This window comes from Rhamphochromis longiceps, linkage group LG6, assembly GCF_057381845.1.
Source record: "Rhamphochromis longiceps isolate RC_006_pf linkage group LG6, R_longiceps_female_GT1.1, whole genome shotgun sequence".
NCBI lineage: Eukaryota > Metazoa > Chordata > Actinopteri > Cichliformes > Cichlidae > Rhamphochromis > Rhamphochromis longiceps.
In genome coordinates, this window is record NC_140562.1 from 15,808,301 (window position 1) to 15,826,789 (window position 18,489).

The 18,489-nt window shown below is 41.8% G+C and overlaps 1 protein-coding gene across 2 annotated transcripts; it reads right to left on the reverse strand.

Moving 5' to 3' along the window:
* Positions 1-375: 375 nt before the first annotated feature.
* Positions 376-18,172, reverse strand: sh2d3a (SH2 domain containing 3A). Of its 2 annotated transcripts, XM_085409389.1 has the most exons (20): positions 17,966-18,170; positions 17,662-17,753; positions 17,422-17,539; positions 16,190-16,219; positions 16,039-16,100; positions 15,772-15,920; positions 9,175-9,214; positions 8,912-9,028; positions 8,144-8,287; positions 7,472-7,761; positions 7,298-7,383; positions 6,484-6,603; positions 6,249-6,406; positions 5,915-6,115; positions 4,860-5,021; positions 4,583-4,698; positions 4,079-4,250; positions 3,854-3,965; positions 1,128-1,313; positions 376-620 (listed from the first exon to the last, which is right to left on the reverse strand). In XM_085409389.1, the coding sequence occupies exons 2-20, from the start codon at positions 17,749-17,751 to the stop codon at positions 445-447; spliced, it is 2,529 nt and encodes an 842-aa protein (XP_085265515.1). In that variant the 5' UTR covers positions 17,752-17,753; positions 17,966-18,170; the 3' UTR covers positions 376-444. The 2 variants fall into 2 exon arrangements, with proteins under 2 accessions (XP_085265515.1, XP_085265517.1); XM_085409391.1 differs by lacking the exons at positions 376-620; positions 1,128-1,313 and adding an exon at positions 1,643-1,994 and having other exon boundaries at positions 17,966-18,172.
* Between the last annotated feature and the right edge of the window lie 317 nt (positions 18,173-18,489).

Here is an 18,489-nt window from a genome sequence, read left to right on the forward strand (position 1 = left end):
AAAACTTTTATTTATGCTTCGAAACACTGAAGTGAAAAATAGAGTATCCAGTCAGGCTTCTTTAAACAATGATTTTTAAAAAAAGGATCAGAAATGTACATTTTGTAAACACATTCCAGTTTTTGGAAAAGCAATTTTGAAATCTGGCGCAGGCCTATTTCACAATAAAGGTGTGTGCACACATTCCTGTTTAAAAAAAAAAATAAAAGAAAAAGAAAGTTGTTAAGCTGTTGTTTGACGAGCTCGACATACAGTCTTTTCTCAGCAAGTACAGGAAGAAAAAAACAAAACATTTTTTTCTCTATTTTATCTCCCAGTAGAAATGTCTCTTCCTTTACCTCCACAGCACGCAGAGGCTCGGCTGAAACCTTTTCTCGTTTTCCTCAAGTGAAGAAAGTGCCGATTTCGCTCTCTGCTCAGAGAAACGGAGGGCTGAGGCTCAGGTTAAAGGTTCGGGTTGTCTTTAGATTCCAGTTTTTTTGAGAGGACACAAAGAACCTTATCAAACTTCTCATATCGCTCCTTCCTCTCTGCTCTTGCGCCCAGCTGACCCCAGAACAGCCGCAGGGCGAACTCTGTGCGGAAAGCCTCGAGCAGTTCGGGGATCGGCTCCCAGCCTCCTGTTGGAACAGTGCGTTGGACACTTAGTCAGATCAGATACCACCAAGATACAAGTTTCACAATGTACACAGTTTTTGAGCATAATGCTTTTTACTTTTCCACTTCCTGTCTCAGCCAGTGTTTATTTTATATTACAATGGGCTCGGTGCAAAAGCTACTCAGATGAACCAATTATCTGTAGCCTGTGGGAGCAATCCACTTCATTTCCATATTTCACAAAACACTCTCTCGACTTACTTAATAAAGCTGAAGGAAATTGATGCACAGTGAATATTCTGCTCACCATATCACCAGGTTGCCAGTTTTGGCTTCAACATTTTCTCGACTTGAATTTCAGCTCAGTAACACAGCTGCCTCCCAGCATCTTTACACAAGCTGTATTTGCCTTAAACGTTTTACTGAATATTATTTCCCCCCTCATTTGGACTCACGTGCACTGACATTTTTGTTTCCTTAATAACACTAATGATAATGTTGTACTGTATTGTGTGGATGAACGTGCATACCTGAGAGCAGAGCGTGTGCGTGCTCCTGATAATCATGGGCATGCAACGCAGCGCTGCGAGCAGATTGGAGGACATCATAGAGTAGCTGACAGCCTCTTTCACTGTCCTCTACTGGGTCCTCACCCTCCATTAGCATCAGCAGTGGAACCAGATGTGGCAAGGCTATGGGGCCCTGGACCACAGAGCCTGCAAACAAAAGCACTGCACCCATTAATCTCACAGGGGTAATGCAAAGATTTTACACATCAGTGTTTGCTTACACATTTCAGGGAATACTACATCAACTGCATATTCATAAGAGCTTAACATATATAATTAAAGCCTGACTGATGTATCAGCCAATATTAGATATTTGCCAATATTTGTATTAGCTGGCAACTGAAAATTTAGTAAAGGGGAAAAAAAAGGAAAGCGATTGACCATGCTATTCATGTTGATGTTGCATAGTTTGTCTGTGAGACGGCATTCTGCAACTTGATGTTTTTGGGACACCACAAACAGCCAGCTGATGCAAGGAGAACTGTGCAGATTGTAAATGACTAATTCACAAATTGTTGCGACAATAAAGGAAAAACTGCATTGTCACATTATCTAAGAAAGGACTGATAAATGATTACATATGTCAAATTTTAGTGAAAGTTATGTTTTGTGTGTTTGCCAAAATACATCAAATCGCCAAATATTAGTATTGGTCTTGATTGTGATTGTTGATTTGATTGTGCTCTATATGTAATTTCACTAGTTGGGACCACATTGTCATTTAGGTTTGACAGCTTGTCCAGTAGATGATGGCAGACGGCTTGACCATGAATTGAGGCTGCGGTTTGGGGAAGGCCGGGCAGATCCTCATGTAGTAATGAGGAGTGGCTGCATTGAGAAAGGGAGGGAGAGTGAGTGGGGCCTGAAAATGAGAATGCACAGCTTTCACACAGGGTCATAGACAGAGAACAGGAAGTGTATGGAGGCGTGGTCCTGCTCCTGAAATCCAGATAAACTATTTCCAATTATATTAAAGTTTAACCAAATGTGCACAGTACTGAGCAGAGTTACATAAAGTTCATTTTCTTGGTAGGCTTTCAAACTTAAGACTGTCCAGAGAAGAGAATGAATGATGCTGCAGGGCTTCTAGACAGGTCTTCATTATCCAGCTGCATGAAGTTATTTCATTTCTTTTTCTAACCTATACATGCTTAGCAACAATAATGAGAAAGTCTTGTTATTAATAAACCTATACATTCAAGAGGACATATTATACTTTCTTTGAATAATTAAAAAAAAATATTATTACTAAATTAGAAAAGCTTTAAATGGGGGAAAAATCCCATGCTGGTTCAGGCAGAGAAAAGCCCTCAGCTCCAGTCTCTTTCTCTCTCTGAGAGACTTTCTTCTAATTAGCTGGACCTCACCAAGCAGAACCTCCTTAGAGTTATATATGAGCATAACAAGCATAACTGGACCTTAAATGAATTTGAATATTACACAGAAATCCTTGTGTTGTGAATTTACAGTGCTGTGCAAAAGTCTTGAGCCACCACTCATTTCTTTATATTTTGCCTCTAAGGAGCCAGACATCATTAATCGTTCTCCAGGTTTTTCTGATGCTCTTTCAAAGTTTCGGGCGTTGGTAGCTTTTTCACTCATTTTCGGTCCAGGCCTTGTACCTGACCACTTTCAGATGAATGGGAGTTTTTGTTTGTTTGTCAATGTTAAGATTCATCACCTAACTCATGTGATGAATCAGTGTTGTATCTGCATGTAACAGACAACTTAGCAAAGATGCACTTTAAAATTGTATCTTTAGGCACTTTGTACAGCTTGTGGGGGGAAAGTAGATAATTGTTCCTATTTCTTTAGCCGAATCTATGAAAAATGCCAAAGATAACAGTTTGACAGGCACAGAGTAGTATTTTTGCACCAGCAAGTTTTTTCCCAAAGAGCTGTTAGATGTAAACTTGCCATATCTCAGCATTTTCTGCAGTCTCTCCTTAAAAAAGAAAGGAGGAAGGAAAGAAGGAAAACTATGCAAGTGGAGGACAAAAGAAGAAGTGGGAGGCATAAAAAAACTGTCTACAGCAGATAAACAGTCTGATATTCATGTCCTTAAGAAACAGAAAAAATACAGCAGAGGACTGAGACAGGACCTGAGTGATGAATTGATCCATTTACTGTTTGCTGAAGCCTCATCAGAAATAAGTTAGCTGTCAAGAAGCCATTCTTACGCAAGGGAAATGAGGAGAAAGGGCTGAGGTGTGCCAAATTACACTAGAGGTAGACTGAAAATCACTGCCAACTGCTAGTATAAGGAGAAGGGATACTGCAGCAAAATCATGACAGAGAGAAGAAAAGAGGGACCAAAAAGCTTCCAAAGAAGAGCTTTGATTGTTCTTCAAGAAGCCTGGAGAACTGTTCCTGAAGACTACTTAAAGAAGTTACAAGAAAACCTGCCTAAGAGAGTCTAGGCCAGGTTGAAGAATACGCTCATTAGAAATGTACAAATTCTGTTTTTGCCTTACATACTGTATTTCCGTGCATGTTTGCACAGGTTTCAATAAATTGCTGCACCTATTTCCCCATTTTACAAGCCAAATCTAAAGAAATGAAGGGTGCTCGAGACTTTTGCACAGTACTGTATCTTTGTAACGCCTGATCAAACCACAAGAAACAAATATTTCTAACCGCGCTGAACAAAAGTAACTTGCATAGACGATGTAAACACAGCCACTCACCATCTCCCTCATTCAGCGACTTCATGAACGGTTTGAGATTCTTCTCAAATAAAACTGCGCTCTCTGTGTACTCCCTCCTCAGCTCTTTCCATGTCGCCTCCAGTCGCGTTATCTGCACATTTGTATGTAAACAAATATTCAATATATGCAAGAAAACTTGAACCGCATTTTACTTTGAATAATTTTACATCCAGCAATCACAGTCCTCTGTCATAAATACTCCACCTGAGGCATCTCCAGAGCCTTCATCACAGCTGAGAAAGAGTACAAGTTGTGGGTGTGCTCTTTCAGGGCCTTAGCCAATAAGATTACTTTGTGTAAAACAGATGCTCTCTGTTCCACCCTCCCTGTGCAGCCCAGGATATCCACTGCGACTCCCAGTGCTATTAGATGATGCCTAAAAAATTCACATTGAGTGGATTAGAGGCGTCTGAGTGGACAGAAGATTGAATGCAGTAACTGGTAAGGGACATTTTTCATTTCTGAACACTGGCTTTCACCCAACCAGAGTCCAAGCAAATACAGTTGAGGTGAAACGAATTTTGTGGTACCCAGAGAATTAAAAAAAAAAAAGATGTGCAAAAAACCCCAAACAAAGAAACAAACAAATAAAAACTGATCCTTTTACAGTTTCTGTGTACAGCCACGAGATAAACCAACACCTCCAAGGATGACTGACAAAGTGTAACATTGGATTGATTTTTAAAATAGTGTGCAGGCTGCGTGTACCTCTCTAATAAATCCTGTCTTAACTGGTGTCCATGTGGCAGAGTGACAAGCTCCAGCCCTGAGCCAACTCCCATTAGCCTCTTCTGCTCATCGGTCACCCCGATGATGCGTGCAACCTGCACAATGAGCGATAAATGGCCAGTCAGATTCCTGATCCAAGAATTTCAACAGCTCATGTGTACATAAAGTGTTTATCAAACTACTCAAGATTAGAAACTACTGTTAAATTCAACACAGCTAAAGTTTTAAATGAGAAAAGAGTAAAAACCAGGGACACCTGGCAGTCAATGCTGAGCATGTGCAAAGCCATGGTTTTAGGGTCTGATCGGGTAAAGAGCTCTTTCAGCGTCACCAGGACGCTGTTCTCCAGAGGTCGGTTATTCTCAGGTAGGAGCAGCGACTTAAACTGATCCAACTGAAAACACGACTGTGACTCCATCTGTAATGAAGGCAGAAGAATATCATATACACGCATGATACACATCATGCACATTAGTGTGCAGTTCTATATAACTGCACACTAATGTGCATGGATTGAATTTATTGTGAATATGAAGTTAAGACGGCAGAGTCAGGCTTTACAAACTGGCAAATACAATATGATTCTGACACCTGGTGGCAAAAAGGTAGTAAGTCAGTAATTAAAACTGCAGTAGAGAAACAACAGGAAATATGCATGCAATAGTGCAAAAAAAGTGTCACCTTTAATAACAGTCAAGGTCAATGTTGACATGATCTTAGGAACAATGGAAAACTTCCTCTTACGTCTGGGGTGGGGATCTCCAGGCCTCAAGGGCCGATGTCCTGCAGGTTTTAGATGTGTCCTTGATCCAACACAGCTGATTCAAATGGCTAAATTTCCCCCTCAACATGTCTTCAAGTTCTCCAGAGGCCTGGTAATGAACTAATCATTTGATTCAGGCGTGTTGACCCAGGGTGCGATCTAAAACCTGCAGGACACCGGCCCTCGAGGCCTGGAGTTCCCTATTACTTTTAACTGGCAAGACTGGTACAGATACAGTTTCTGACACTGTCAGCTCTGTGTAGCTGACCAAACACTGATGTGGAAGTTGGAGCTGCTGTGCCTGTAGACGTATGCAACTATATCTAAGGTAAAGCAGATTTGATAGCACTGTGATGGATTACACAGCTCCAACAATTTAAAGAGTACTCTTTTCATAAATCATAATCAAATAATTGGAAATCAACAGCCTCCCAGGGGAGCATAAAATAGATTTATGTACAGATAAGAACTTAATAGTTCCAGAAGCCTCAGAACCAATGGGAAATGTGAAAACTACAAACTGGAAGGTAATTATTATGTATACAAACATGTGGTCGTTCAAAGCACCAGTCCTCCACTTCCTTCTCTGCCTTTTTCTGGAACTGTTTGTCAAACAGCAGCTGTGAGGAGGCTTTTCTTTTCTCAGCCTCCAAAAAGCCAAAGGAAGTCTCTGTGAGGCGGGCACGGCTCTGCCACTTTTCTTCCGCACGCAGCTGATCCACATGACCTTTCCGCCGGCTCTGTGGCACCTAAACAGAACAAGAGGAGGGCTTAAGTCTCCACGGAGGATTTAGTTGTAGCTTGAAAGGCCTTCCTCATTTCTGCAAACATAAACAGTTACAACAGAAAGATGACATCAGCTGTGAAATTTTTTTCTTTTACCCGGATGACCAGCTCATTGTAGAAAGAAGAAGGGTCTTCATCCTGGTCTCTGGGTGGGGGAGGTACAGTATTGGAGAAAACAGTAGAAACCCTGAGAGGCTTAGGAGGAGCTCTGGGGTGTAGCTGCCCATCTGAACCTCTTAAAGTTGCACCACCACCTGCATCAGAGAGAGGGAAGCATGAGCTTTGTTTGTTAGATAAAGAAGTTCTCCATGCGCGTGGCTCTCCACGTTACCTGGATGGGAAGGTCGTGCGTGTCGTGGCTGTGGGCTCAGAAGGGGCTCGCTGCCTGTCCGAAACACTGGGGAGATTTGGGCAGGGCTAGTGTCCTCAGACTGAAGGTTCTGTGAAACACCTGTATGAAGAAGGTGACAGAGCACTGAAGATGGAGCGTGGATGAGTCTCCAAGCATGACAGTGACCCAAAACATATCCAAGGCAACAAAGAAGTGGCTAAAGAAGAAGCACATTAAGGCCATGGAGTGATGGAGGGGCTGAAGCTTCGAGTTGGCCTAAAGGATTTAGAGTGTTTCTGTACAGAGGAGGGGGTCAAGATCCCTCCTGAGGTGTGTCCAAATGTATGGTGACCAACTACATGGAACCTCTTACCTTTGAGCTTGCCACCAAATACTAAGTCATGTCGGGGATCAAATACTTATTTCACTTAACGTAAATTCATCAAATCAATTCATAACTTTTATATAATGTGTTCTTTCTGGATTTGTGGATAAAATCCCCCTCTCTCCATAAAACTACCATAAATACGAGAGACTGTTCATTTCTTTGGAAGCGAGCACACTTACAGCTTCAGCAGGGGATTAAATAATCATTTCCCCACCACTGTATGTGTATAATGATCTTTGAAACCCTTATCACAATCCAACACAGAAAAACAAAAACATATCAAATGTTTAAATTCCAAAAAAGAATTTAAATATATTCCTTTTTTCTGAGGGGGTCAGAACTGGTTTGGCAGCACGAGTGGTACATCAAGCAGCTGACATTAATGTTGCTGTTCTGCAAATACGCTGCATGTTTGCAATACTGTACCAGTTCGTAGGTTGCTGTCAGACTGTGCAGTCTGAAGTGAAGGCCTCCGTCCCACGTTCTCCAAGTTAGCAGGATGACTTCCACTTCTGCCACACATCAAACAACGCTCAGTAACTTTGCTTTAAATCTCAGTTCTGTGTATGAATGTGCACCACACCAATTACGTTCTCGCACCTCAGCAGCGGATTGGCAACTTCCAGTGTGTCGGCATGTGTGGAGCTGAGGCTGCGTCTTTTGCCGTGCTCGGTCTGTTTTTCTCCACCTGCAACTTTATTACAGCTGCTTTTGGACGTGGCCTGTCGCTCGGTGATGACACGCAGAGGAAGGGTCCGTGTGATTGGGTGAAAGATGACAGCGCCCGAACCCTGGGAGATGGGCCGGCGCCCGCCCACGTGGAAACGAACGAGAGCAGGAACGCTGTCAAAGCGATCCTCCTCAAACTGGAACAGCTCCCGAGAGTAGCCCTGTCACACAGATGGAGGCGCAGTCACACACACAAACTTACACACAACGTGTCAAGCAAAGGCAGTAAAGACGTATTGTTAACAACAACAAAAAATGGCTAGTGTAGCTTGCAGCTGTGGTGACCCAGAATCATTACTGTTACTTTTAAGTTGGTATTGATTAAAAAATAATAATAATAATTACAATTTATATGTGTATATATATACAAACATCACACAAGATCTCAAACTTCTTTAGCAGCATTAATATTTTTATGAATTATTTTTATTTATATTTGTTTTTTCTATTGATCTACGGCCAGACATATGGTATGTGCTGTGTGTGTTGTTTGAGACATGGATTGTTGTCAGGTTAGCATGAGCACACGTAGCACAGACACACCTTTTTTGGTCGGAGGACCACTCGTATGACTTTAAAGTGCATGGGGCTGTTCTTCCAAAAGCAGGTCAAAACATAGTCGCCCGCGGAGGAGCTCGATTCTCGGACCAGAAAGTCCCCATCCCTCTCCAGCAGAGACTCGGCAGCCTGGAGAAGAGTCAGCAGGTTAGCTTTGACAGCCAGACAATTACCACACACACTCTCATGTCTGTGTGATAGATACAATGAGTTGCCAGTCAGCTAAAGATAAGTGTTTTAGATGTTCAAGAATGATGTATGATTACTGTAAAGGATATTTATGGTGAGCTATGCTATTAAACTTAGCCTTCATTTACTTATTCACCTGTTTTTAAACAGGAAGTGGCACTTGAATGAAAACTGGCAATAAGTCTGTATACTGAAGAAAACGTCAATGCTACCTTTATCCAAATGTAATAACAGTAGCAGCTACACTCATTATATCCTGTTTGCTTGTTTGATCTGCAAAATCCAAAAACTGCGAGAACAAGAAACAACTTCCTTGAGGTTTCACTGAATGCCTGACAACCCCAGATGAAGTCACAACTGCAGGAAGTTGGTTTTTTGTGTCTATTTCTGCACTGTCTGTTTACAGTCTTCATGCTAGGCTGACACACAATAACGAGCTACTAGGTGTAACTTGATATTTATTTTGTACAAACATGAAAGTCTAACTTTTCACAGTACAGCAAATAACCATATTTCCAGAGGGGAAGTAAATCTGTTGCTTAAACGTGTAGATCTGATGTGCACCTCTCGGTTCAGCGGTCCGTGGTACCACGCGTGGCTCCTTGGGTCGTCAGTGCTAAGCTTCAGCTCTTCTTCCAGCTCCTTCTTCAGTGAGTCCATCTCTTTTCGACCTCCAAACACCTACAGCACAAAACACAGCAGCCCCCGCAGAGGCCAGAGATACACTGCTGATTTCGTGCTCATATTCTGCATGAACGAGGATTTAAAGGGAAATTTATAGAATGAAAAAGAAAACAGCCAGAAAGGCCATTTGCTTAAGCTCTTACCTTCAGCTGGCTGAAGTATGCAGCGACACTTCTCCTCTTGCTGAAAAACAAGAAGTGATTCGGAGTTACTCGTCTGAACCCCAGAGAGCCACAGATGATGGTGCCATGTTTTTCCTCTGAACAAAAGCAGCACGAGGATGGAAGGTCCAAGGTCTGGGTGTGCGATTAACACCAGAAAATCTGAACAACTTTTAACAGCCTGCCTTCATTTTCTTCCTTCCTTCCTCCCCAAGCTTCCACCTTCCTGCCTCTGTATACACAAGGCTTGCAGATGAAGAGGTCAGACAACTTATAACAGGGCTGGAAAAAGATACCTCCCACAGATTATATTAACTATTCCATAAAAGGTCCATCTGTGTCACTGGAACAAATGATCTGTTTAGGGATTGCTTGTGCACAAACAGTGATGGAAGGTGATTTGAGCCTCGACATCACCACTATCAACATCTAAACAAAACCCGCCACATTTTTTATGGTTTTCTTTGGTTTATGCAGAGAAGTATATTCTGATTACAAAAACAAATTTAGGATCCTCAAATCATACGAGTGCAATTGTCCTGATGAGTCCTGTTTTGTGTCTTTTAATTGTTTGTTCAGTTTACTGTTAAATTAACCTCATCAAACTGAGTCTTTATTTTCAGATCTATACCTTTGCAAAAACCTTTGCAAACAAGTCATAATTTTATATCCCCAAATCACCAAAAATGTTCTTTTCAGACATATAATCTAAAAAACTAGAATATGCATATTTTTAAATGACAACTAAGTCTTTAACACGAGAGTTATTCAACGGTTGTTAAAAAAAAGTCCACCAACCTTCCAGAAAAAAAAATCATATGACCTCCATGACCTCAGAGTCCTCAGTGCCGCTCATCCTACCTGCTTTCACTAGCAATGAAGCCTGACAGCAGCTTTCTCTTCCATGTTTGTCCTCACTGAATTCAAGAGCAGGCGTCCACCAGACTGACAGCAGCCCTTGAAAACTTGCTCCCTAAACAATTTTGTAACATCAGAAATCTTCATCCTGTATGCCTTTTAAATATTCCACTCAGGAGTTTTCTTCTTATTAACTAATCCACCTGTCATTTGATCTATAAATTTTACAAAATGGCAAAATAATAATAATAGTAATCACACTTTCCTAAAGCCAAAAATCCAACTTCCACATAACACAAAGCAAAACAGCAAATCCCCCAAACTGAGAAGCTGCAAAGATCTAAAAACAATTAATTAACTGGGTATGAAGCTCAATCCAAAACACAGGCCAGAGAAATAGCCTTTAATTGTGCTAAGAGGTAGTTTCAGTCTGTGTCTAAACCCTGTGGCAGTGGATAAGTACACTTTAAAAAAAAAATGAAAGGAAACACTTAAATCTCCCACATGTTTGCACTGAGGAGGAGACGCTCTGTATCTCATTGCACATCTGGATGGTGACAATAAAAGCATTCTGTTCTCTATTGTAAATCACACATCAGCGTTTGATGAAGGAAATACTCAAACTGAAAATCTTTACTGACATACACTGAGTAATTCAAAGAGAACAAAATGATGTCACAGTGGTCAGTTGGGACGATTAATCATTAACCCCTTGAAGGTTGGAACCACAATCAAACCAAAAATCTGAGATAAAAACTGAAACCACAGGCTGACACACTACAGGGAGTGCAGAATTATTAGGCAAATGAGTATTTTGTCCACATCATCCTCTTCGTGCATGTTGTCTTACTCCAAGCTGTATAGGCTCAAAAGCCTACTACCAATTAAGCATATTAGGTGATGTGCATCTCTGTAATGAGAAGGGGTGTGGTCTAATGACATCAACACCCTATATCAGGTGTGCATAATTATTAGGCAACGTCCTTTCTTTTGGCAAAATGGGTCAAAAGAAGGACTTGACAGGCTCAGAAAAGTCAAAAATAGTGAGATATCTTGCAGAGGGATGCAGCAGTCTCAAAATTGCAAAGCTTCTGAAGCGTGATCATCGAACAATCAAGCGTTTCATTCAAAATAGTCAACAGGGTCGCAAGAAGCGTGTGGAAAAACCGAGGCGCAAAATAACTGCCCATGAACTGAGAAAAGTCAAGCGTGCAGCTGCCAAGATTCCACTTGCCACCAGTTTGGCCATATTTCAGAGCTGCAACATCACTGGAGTGCCCAAAAGCACAAGGTGTGCAATACTCAGAGACATGGCCAAGGTAAGAAAGGCTGAAAGACGACCACCACTGAACAAGACACACAAGCTGAAACGTCAAGACTGGGCCAAGAAATATCTCAAGACTGGTTTTTCTAAGGTTTTATGGACTGATGAAATGAGAGTGAGTCTTGATGGGCCAAATGGATGGGCCCGTGGCTGGATTGGTAAAGGGCAGAGAGCTCCAGTCCAACTCAGACGCCAGCAAGGTGGAGGTGGAGTACTGGTTTGGGCTGGTATCATCAAAGATGAGCTTGTGGGGCCTTTTCGGGTTGAGGATGGAGTCAAGCTCAACTCCCAGTCCTACTGCCAGTTTCTGGAAGACACCTTCTTCAAGCAGTGGTACAGGAAGAAGTCTGCATCCTTCAAGGAAAACATGATTTTCATGCAGGACAATGCTCCATCACACGCGTCCAAGTACTCCACAGCGTGGCTGGCAAGAAAGGGTATAAAAGAAGAAAAACTAATGACATGGCCACCTTGTTCACCTGATCTGAACCCCATTGAGAACCTGTGGTCCATCATCAAATGTGAAATTTACAAGGAGGGAAAACAGTACACCTCTCTGAACAGTGTCTGGGAGGCTGTGGTTGCTGCTGCACGCAATGTTGATGGTGAACAGATCAAAACACTGACAGAATCCATGGATGGCAGGCTTTTGAGCGTCCTTGCAAAGAAAGGAGGCTATATTGGTCGCTGATTTGTTTTTGTTTTGTTTTTGAATGTCAGAAATGTATATTTGTGAATGTGGAGATGTTATATTGATTTCACTGGTAAAAATAATTGAAATGGGTATATATTTGTTTTTTGTTAAGTTGCCTAATAATTATGCACAATAATAGTCACCTGCACACACAGATATCCCCCTAAAATAGCTGAAACTAAAAACAAACTAAAAACTACTTCCAAAAACATTCAGCTTTGATATTAATGAGTTTTTTGGGTTCATTGAGAACATGGTTGTTGTTCAATAATAAAATTATTCCTCAAAAATACAACTTGCCTAATAATTCTGCACTCCCTGTATTGTCGTAATGTGTCACGGTAGTGTGTATTGGCTGTGCAAACCCACAACAACCTCGGTGTGTGGGTCTATTCGGTGGAGTCACCGATACATGACATCCCAGAGGCTTTCAAATGGATTCAGGTCAGGGAAGCATCAGAACCGTAACACCATCACAGCCTTCGTACAGGTAGCAGGTTTAGTGTAATATACGAGTTATGTTGAGGGGTGTCCCATGTTGATAATAAAAACAACAACAGCAACAATAATAATAATAATAATGGACATTTTGAACAGAGTGAAGGAGGTTTCTTCCTGTTATAAGGGAGTTTTTCCTTTCCACTGTCGCCAAGTGCTTGTTCATAGGGGGTCGTTTACTTGCTGGGGTTTTCTCTTTGTTATTGCAAGGTCCTTACCTCACAATATAAAGTGCTTTGAGATGACTGCTATTGCGATTTGGCGCTATATAAATAAAACCGGGGGGTAAAAAACTAAAATTGAAGGACATCCGAATAAATCACAGTTGTAAGATTTTCTGTGTGGTTCTTAGTTCAACATCCGGTCTGAGGGGCGTTGGTCTGGGCAGAAACACCTGTACAACGCGCTGGACAGCCAGCTATTGAGAAATGTAACCTGACACCACATATTTCTATGTTTGATACAATTTTATTAAAGTTCTCTGGAAATTTGGCACACCAGAGGAGACAGCTGCCATTATATCCTCTAACAGCTCTTGTTGTCAACCTGAACATTCTTCGACAGCGTCTAAACTTGCCAGTGCCTTAAAATTGTGCAACAGGTCGTTAGTTCGCTGGCAGAGGTACAGGTAACAACAACCCAAAAGTAACCACTCTCGACTTTTTGGTTCTAGCTTTACCACTTCGTGTGCTGAGTTCTGAGTACTGCATGTTCAGAAAATGTCCAGAAAGCCTTGCACAATCCGCAATAAAAGGTAAATTAACTGTTGAGAAAACACCCGTCTTAACCTCCAACATCTCGCGTTAGTTAAAGTTGTTCGTTGTTTAAAAAAAACGGCACTGACGGCGGTCAGCGGTCCGTCCTACCTGTCAGCCCGACTCACAGCTCACTCTCCGCGGACATGTTTTACTGTTTGCGGTCCGAGTTCACACCAACAAACAACAGCTGGGAAGTTTAACGTTGTGTCCGTCTGTGCTGCGGTCCCTCCCAGCTCCCCCCTCCTCTCTTCTCCCTCCTGCCTGAGTCGTGCTCAGTACGAGTTCCCACAAGTTGCCCTCAGCTCTCCTCCTCCCCGCCCCTGGCCCCGGTGCTGAAACGCCGCTATCTGTCTGGCATTCCTCGGATACCGACGCAAGGTGAGCTGACACAGCAGCACCTGGGACGACAGGAAGGTGGGGAGCTGTATGGGGGTATATCCTACATGTGGAGCTGGTTTAGATGTCAACTTGGCCAACATTTTATTTTATCACACAAACTGAAGGTCGGTATTGGGCAAAACACGGTCAAGGGCGAGCATAGGATTTAAAAACAAAAGAAGCAGTTGAAGGCTGGGGGGTTACCATGAATAGAAATTTAAAAAAAATTAAAGTAGAAAATAGATATTATTGTTATTATCATTATTATTATTATTATTATTATTATTATTATTGTTAGAAGAAGAAGAAGAAACAAATGGAAATTTGCTAATAGTATTGCATGAAAAATGACCTAAGCAATAATTTGGAATTGGGGTGAAAGAAGTGTTAAGACAGTTTACCAAAACATACACATTACTGCACTACAGTCTATAATATTTGCACAAGTAAAAGTCCCTGCATAGAAAAGCAATAGCATCCAAATATGGCCTAAACATAGTTAGTATAAAGAACAGAGCAGTTCACAATGTTGCAGCTGCTGTTTGTTTTATTTACTTTATATACTGCTGAGTAGCTGGTACCTTTTACAATCTGGCATGATTACTGAGTTTATATTTTATATGAATAATCTAAGCAGTATTTAGTAATCAGTGTTACGTGGAGTAACTAGATTTGCCTCTTTATGTGGGAGTGGACAACATGTTTGTCCCTAGTCCTAGGAACATCATGAAGCATTGTCCCTCATTTTGACTTGTTTTTGCAGGTCATGCACTTTTCTAGTCAGAAGAAGCTTATCCTGTCTAGTACCATCAGGGAACGCTACAAGTCACCAAAAAGCTTTTTTGTTGAATATGATGGGAAAAAAATAACGTAAACGTAGTATATGTGTTCATTCTTGGATGAAAATGGTTAAAACTGTCAGATATTGCTCAAAACAAGGTATGCTAGTCTATGGATAGATAGAGTAGCATACCTTGTCTATGTACCTGTCTGTCTCTCAGCATTGTTGACATGTCCCACTTTGTCCCACACAGACACAGTGTTTGCCCCACATTCAGTTTATTGGAAACCGATCACCCTGCTATTGTAGCACTCCTGCACATGCTTTCCTCATCAACAGATTTTACTAAGTCTTTCTTCAGCACAACAAATGCTGTTTGTTTTATGCCTCTTTATACTTTAACAGATGTTGATAATAGAAAGATAAATTGCTCCTGACCTGTCACATCCACTGAGGAGGAGCAACAGAAACCTTACACACAGGCATCTCAAAACTTAAAAAGTAAGTGCATGACTGGATGTTATATATTGGATATAAATAGCCTTTGGATCAGTAAAACTGATTACAGGTGAGGTGATGAGCAGACCTATAGAAAGGAGGTGATATGCTAATATGTAAACGGTCACTTCACACATTATAAAACTATCTTTTCACACACACTTGAAGCTGTATTTAGCCGTGCAGGTGGGTTTGGTTTTACATGCTCAAATGTTCAAATATCCACATCTACAGCTGCCCTCAGACATAGGATGCTAAACTATTGTTTGTCCATCTCAGATCTGCTGAAAAACTCCATCGCTGCCTGTTTTGAGAGAAAATAACAGTTAACTGATTCTTTTATGGAGATCTTCTTCATAAGGTCTCTGGATGATTCAAACAAACTGGAACAATGGGTTTAGGAAGGACATGACTTGGTCAAGGTTGCCACTTACCAGGAATAGAGTGAAAATACATGCTTTTTGTAATTTGAATGAACTGGATTTTGTTGCTGGAGATAGTCTGGAGCTAAATCTTCTTCTTTGTAATTGTTTGGACTGTAAGGATTGAACACTTGCAGACGCGTACTTTCACTTTGTCACTGAGTTCTTGACCTTCGTCAGTGGGAGGTGGGACTCAGTGCAGCGTAACATCCTGTCATTTAATATTCATAAAGGCTTTTCATTCGTAATGTCTTTTCAGGCCCATTTATGGATAACTGATTGTTTGCCCCGCCTTACAAACTCTGAGTTAGACTTTGTGAGGTCAAATGTAATCATTAGCCAGAAGGTGGAGGCGGGAGTCACTTTACCTGTGTTTGCTGTCCTGACAGGTGTTGTTACTGATGTTGTCCTCGTCCAGGGGGCGGAGCTGCGAGCAGGAGGCCGACAGGCGATGTTTCTTGTCAGCGCGCTGGAGGCGGGGCAGAACACTCTGACGAAACAGATCCTTCGGCCTCTCCTGCACGCAAAGGCAAATCCCCAGTTAGTGTTGCCTCTGGAGCAGCTGTCTGCATTGCGTTAGGACTTCAGCTGTTTTGTGATGTTCACAGCTTGCAGTGCAAACTTTGCGAGCTCACCAGATCCATGGACGATCCCAGCGAATATTTTCGGCTCACTCTGCGCTTTATGACTTGCCCACCTCAGAGGACAGAAGGACATTTTTAATGGCACAGGTTGACATGCTGGAAAACAGAGTTAAAGAAGAGTTGAAGAAGACAAGATCCGTACCGCTGTCTTGACTGTCCGTTAGAATTGAAGCTGGAATTTAAAAAAAACATAGTCAATGTTAATTTAAATTAATTGGTGATTAAAGTCTGTTAGTTTTTGTCTTTTCATCCACAGAACTGTTCAGCATATTTGTTTATTTCCAAGCATGCACTGTGCCAGATATTAAATAAGTTGTGAGTTCATCATTCGTTCAGAGATCTTCACCTACTTTCATTTATACTAAGCACCAAGAGCCAGAAAAAACCCCAAAAAGATAACATTTGACTTCATAAACCGACTCGTCACGCACTGCGTTAATTATTCTAACAGATTCTGCTCTCTGAAAGTTAAGGATGAATCAACCCAAGATAAGATGTTATCTTTCTGTCTGTGTTCTTTCGTAACAGAGACATACACTCACTGGCCACTTTGTTAGGTACACATGTTGATGCATATATAGCACGGCGTGGTCGCTGCCTCCCAGGCTGGTCTGATTATTTCAGAAACTGCTGATTTCCTGGGATTTTTCCACACAATTATCTCAAGAATTTACAAGTGGCAGTTCTCTGGGTGAAAACGACTTGTTGATGTCAGAGGTCACGAGCGAATGGCCAAACAGCTTTGAGCTGATAGGAAGGCAGCAGTAACTCAAATAACCAGACATTAGAGGCGAGGTACTCAGAAGAGCATCTCTGACCACACATGTCAAACCTTAAATCCCTTCAGAGCACAAGACCACACAGGGTGCTACTCTATTTAGCTAGGAACAGGAAACTGAGGCCTACAGTGCGCTTGAATTCACCAAAATTGGATAGTAGGAGATTAGAAAAAACATTGCCTGGTCTGATGAGTCTTGATTTTTGCTTGGATGCAAGGTCAGAATTTGGCATAAAAAGACATGGATGCAAGCATGGATGCATCCAATAGAGCATGTTGTAGGATGTGATGAAACGGGAAATGTGGTCATGGATGTGCTGCATGTTTATTGGCTGCACATCCATGACCACATTTACTTTTGTCATGTCAGTATGAACCAAAATCTTCCAGGATATAAGTGGAGTGGGATAAACTATTGAAATACATGATTTACCAAAAGAAAGCCTGACAAAACTGTAATCTGTGATGTGATAATGCTCCACTTTATATGCTGTCGTCCAGTACGTTTCAATATTTAATCAGCATATTTATACATAATCTCCAAACTTCCCAGCCCTTGTGTGTACGTGCAAATGCATCTAGCGAATGCATGTCACCGTAGTGTGGGTCCATTCGCTCTCTCTGTTTTGAAAGCTGGTTGAGGATGGTTTCTCTGTGTGTTGCATCTTCTATCCCTGCATCCTTCAACTCTCCGTCCGTCACATTCAGCAAACCCTGTAAACAAGTAAACAAACAAACAAAGTCAGGCCGGGGAACATCATTTAAAAAAAGGCAATGATTAGGGTACAAGGAAAAAAAAAGAAAAAATATGCATTTTGAATATTTACTGTTCATACCTCCAGACCATAATATTCATTTTCAAGTATCTTGGTGTACTGGGGCAGGCCAATCTGTCTCAGCCACCAGGCGATGGAGCGATTATTCATGTCTGAACAGCAAGTTGGGGGGAAGATACGGATTACATACCAGCACATATGCAAACACGCACATGCTTGCACATGTTTCTGTGCATAAGAGTTTTAGAAGAAACACAAATGAAGGATCAGCCTGATTATCAGCTTACTTCCAGAAAGCAGCCAGCTAGAAACACAAGCAGACAGTCCAGTTTGCCTTGCAGCAGCTACAGTATGCAACGCCTACCTGTTTACTGGGTCCCCCGTCTCACTCTGGGAGTCTTCTCTCTCTTCTCTTTTTAATATCTCTCTTTCATTCTGCTTTTTTCTTTCCTTACTTTTCCTCCCTTCTTTGAGTAGTCCTTGTCAAAGTTTCTTATATCATTAAGTCTGCCTCTCACTTTCTGTTTGTGGTAACAGTGGAAGCCCGCTCCCCCTCAAACCTGCGGGGTCAACAGAAAGCCAATCAGATTTTACACTGGGAACACAGCACCCTGCCCAAAACGGCAAATCACATCACAGGAATCCTCTTGAGTTCTCGGTAGGTGGAGAGCGCAGGTAGAGACATGCCGTGAGATAGATACAGAGTTCCAAAAAACAAGAAGGGGGATATTAAATGTTAGGCAGCTGTCAGCATGTCAAGTCAGAGATAGGCATGCAGGCCCAGCGGTATGTCTTCCAACCTGTCTGACTGTCTGTTAAGGTAGCATGTTGTGAGATACAGTCCCTGCAGGAATACTGGTGCTTTGCATGAGGGTGACACCCAGTGTT

Bases quoted from the DNA above. Each gene is read 5' to 3' on its own strand.
- sh2d3a (XM_085409389.1), bottom strand. From the start codon at position 17,751: ATGAATAATCGCTCCATCGCCTGGTGGCTGAGACAGATTGGCCTGCCC. The intron at 9,215-15,771 runs GTAAAGTGACTC...CTTGTTTTTCAG, and splicing joins TGTCAGGACAGCAAACACAG to CAAGAGGAGAAGTGTCGCTG. The intron at 9,029-9,174 runs GTAAGAGCTTAA...TTTGTGCTGTAG, and splicing joins CATACTTCAGCCAGCTGAAG to GTGTTTGGAGGTCGAAAAGA.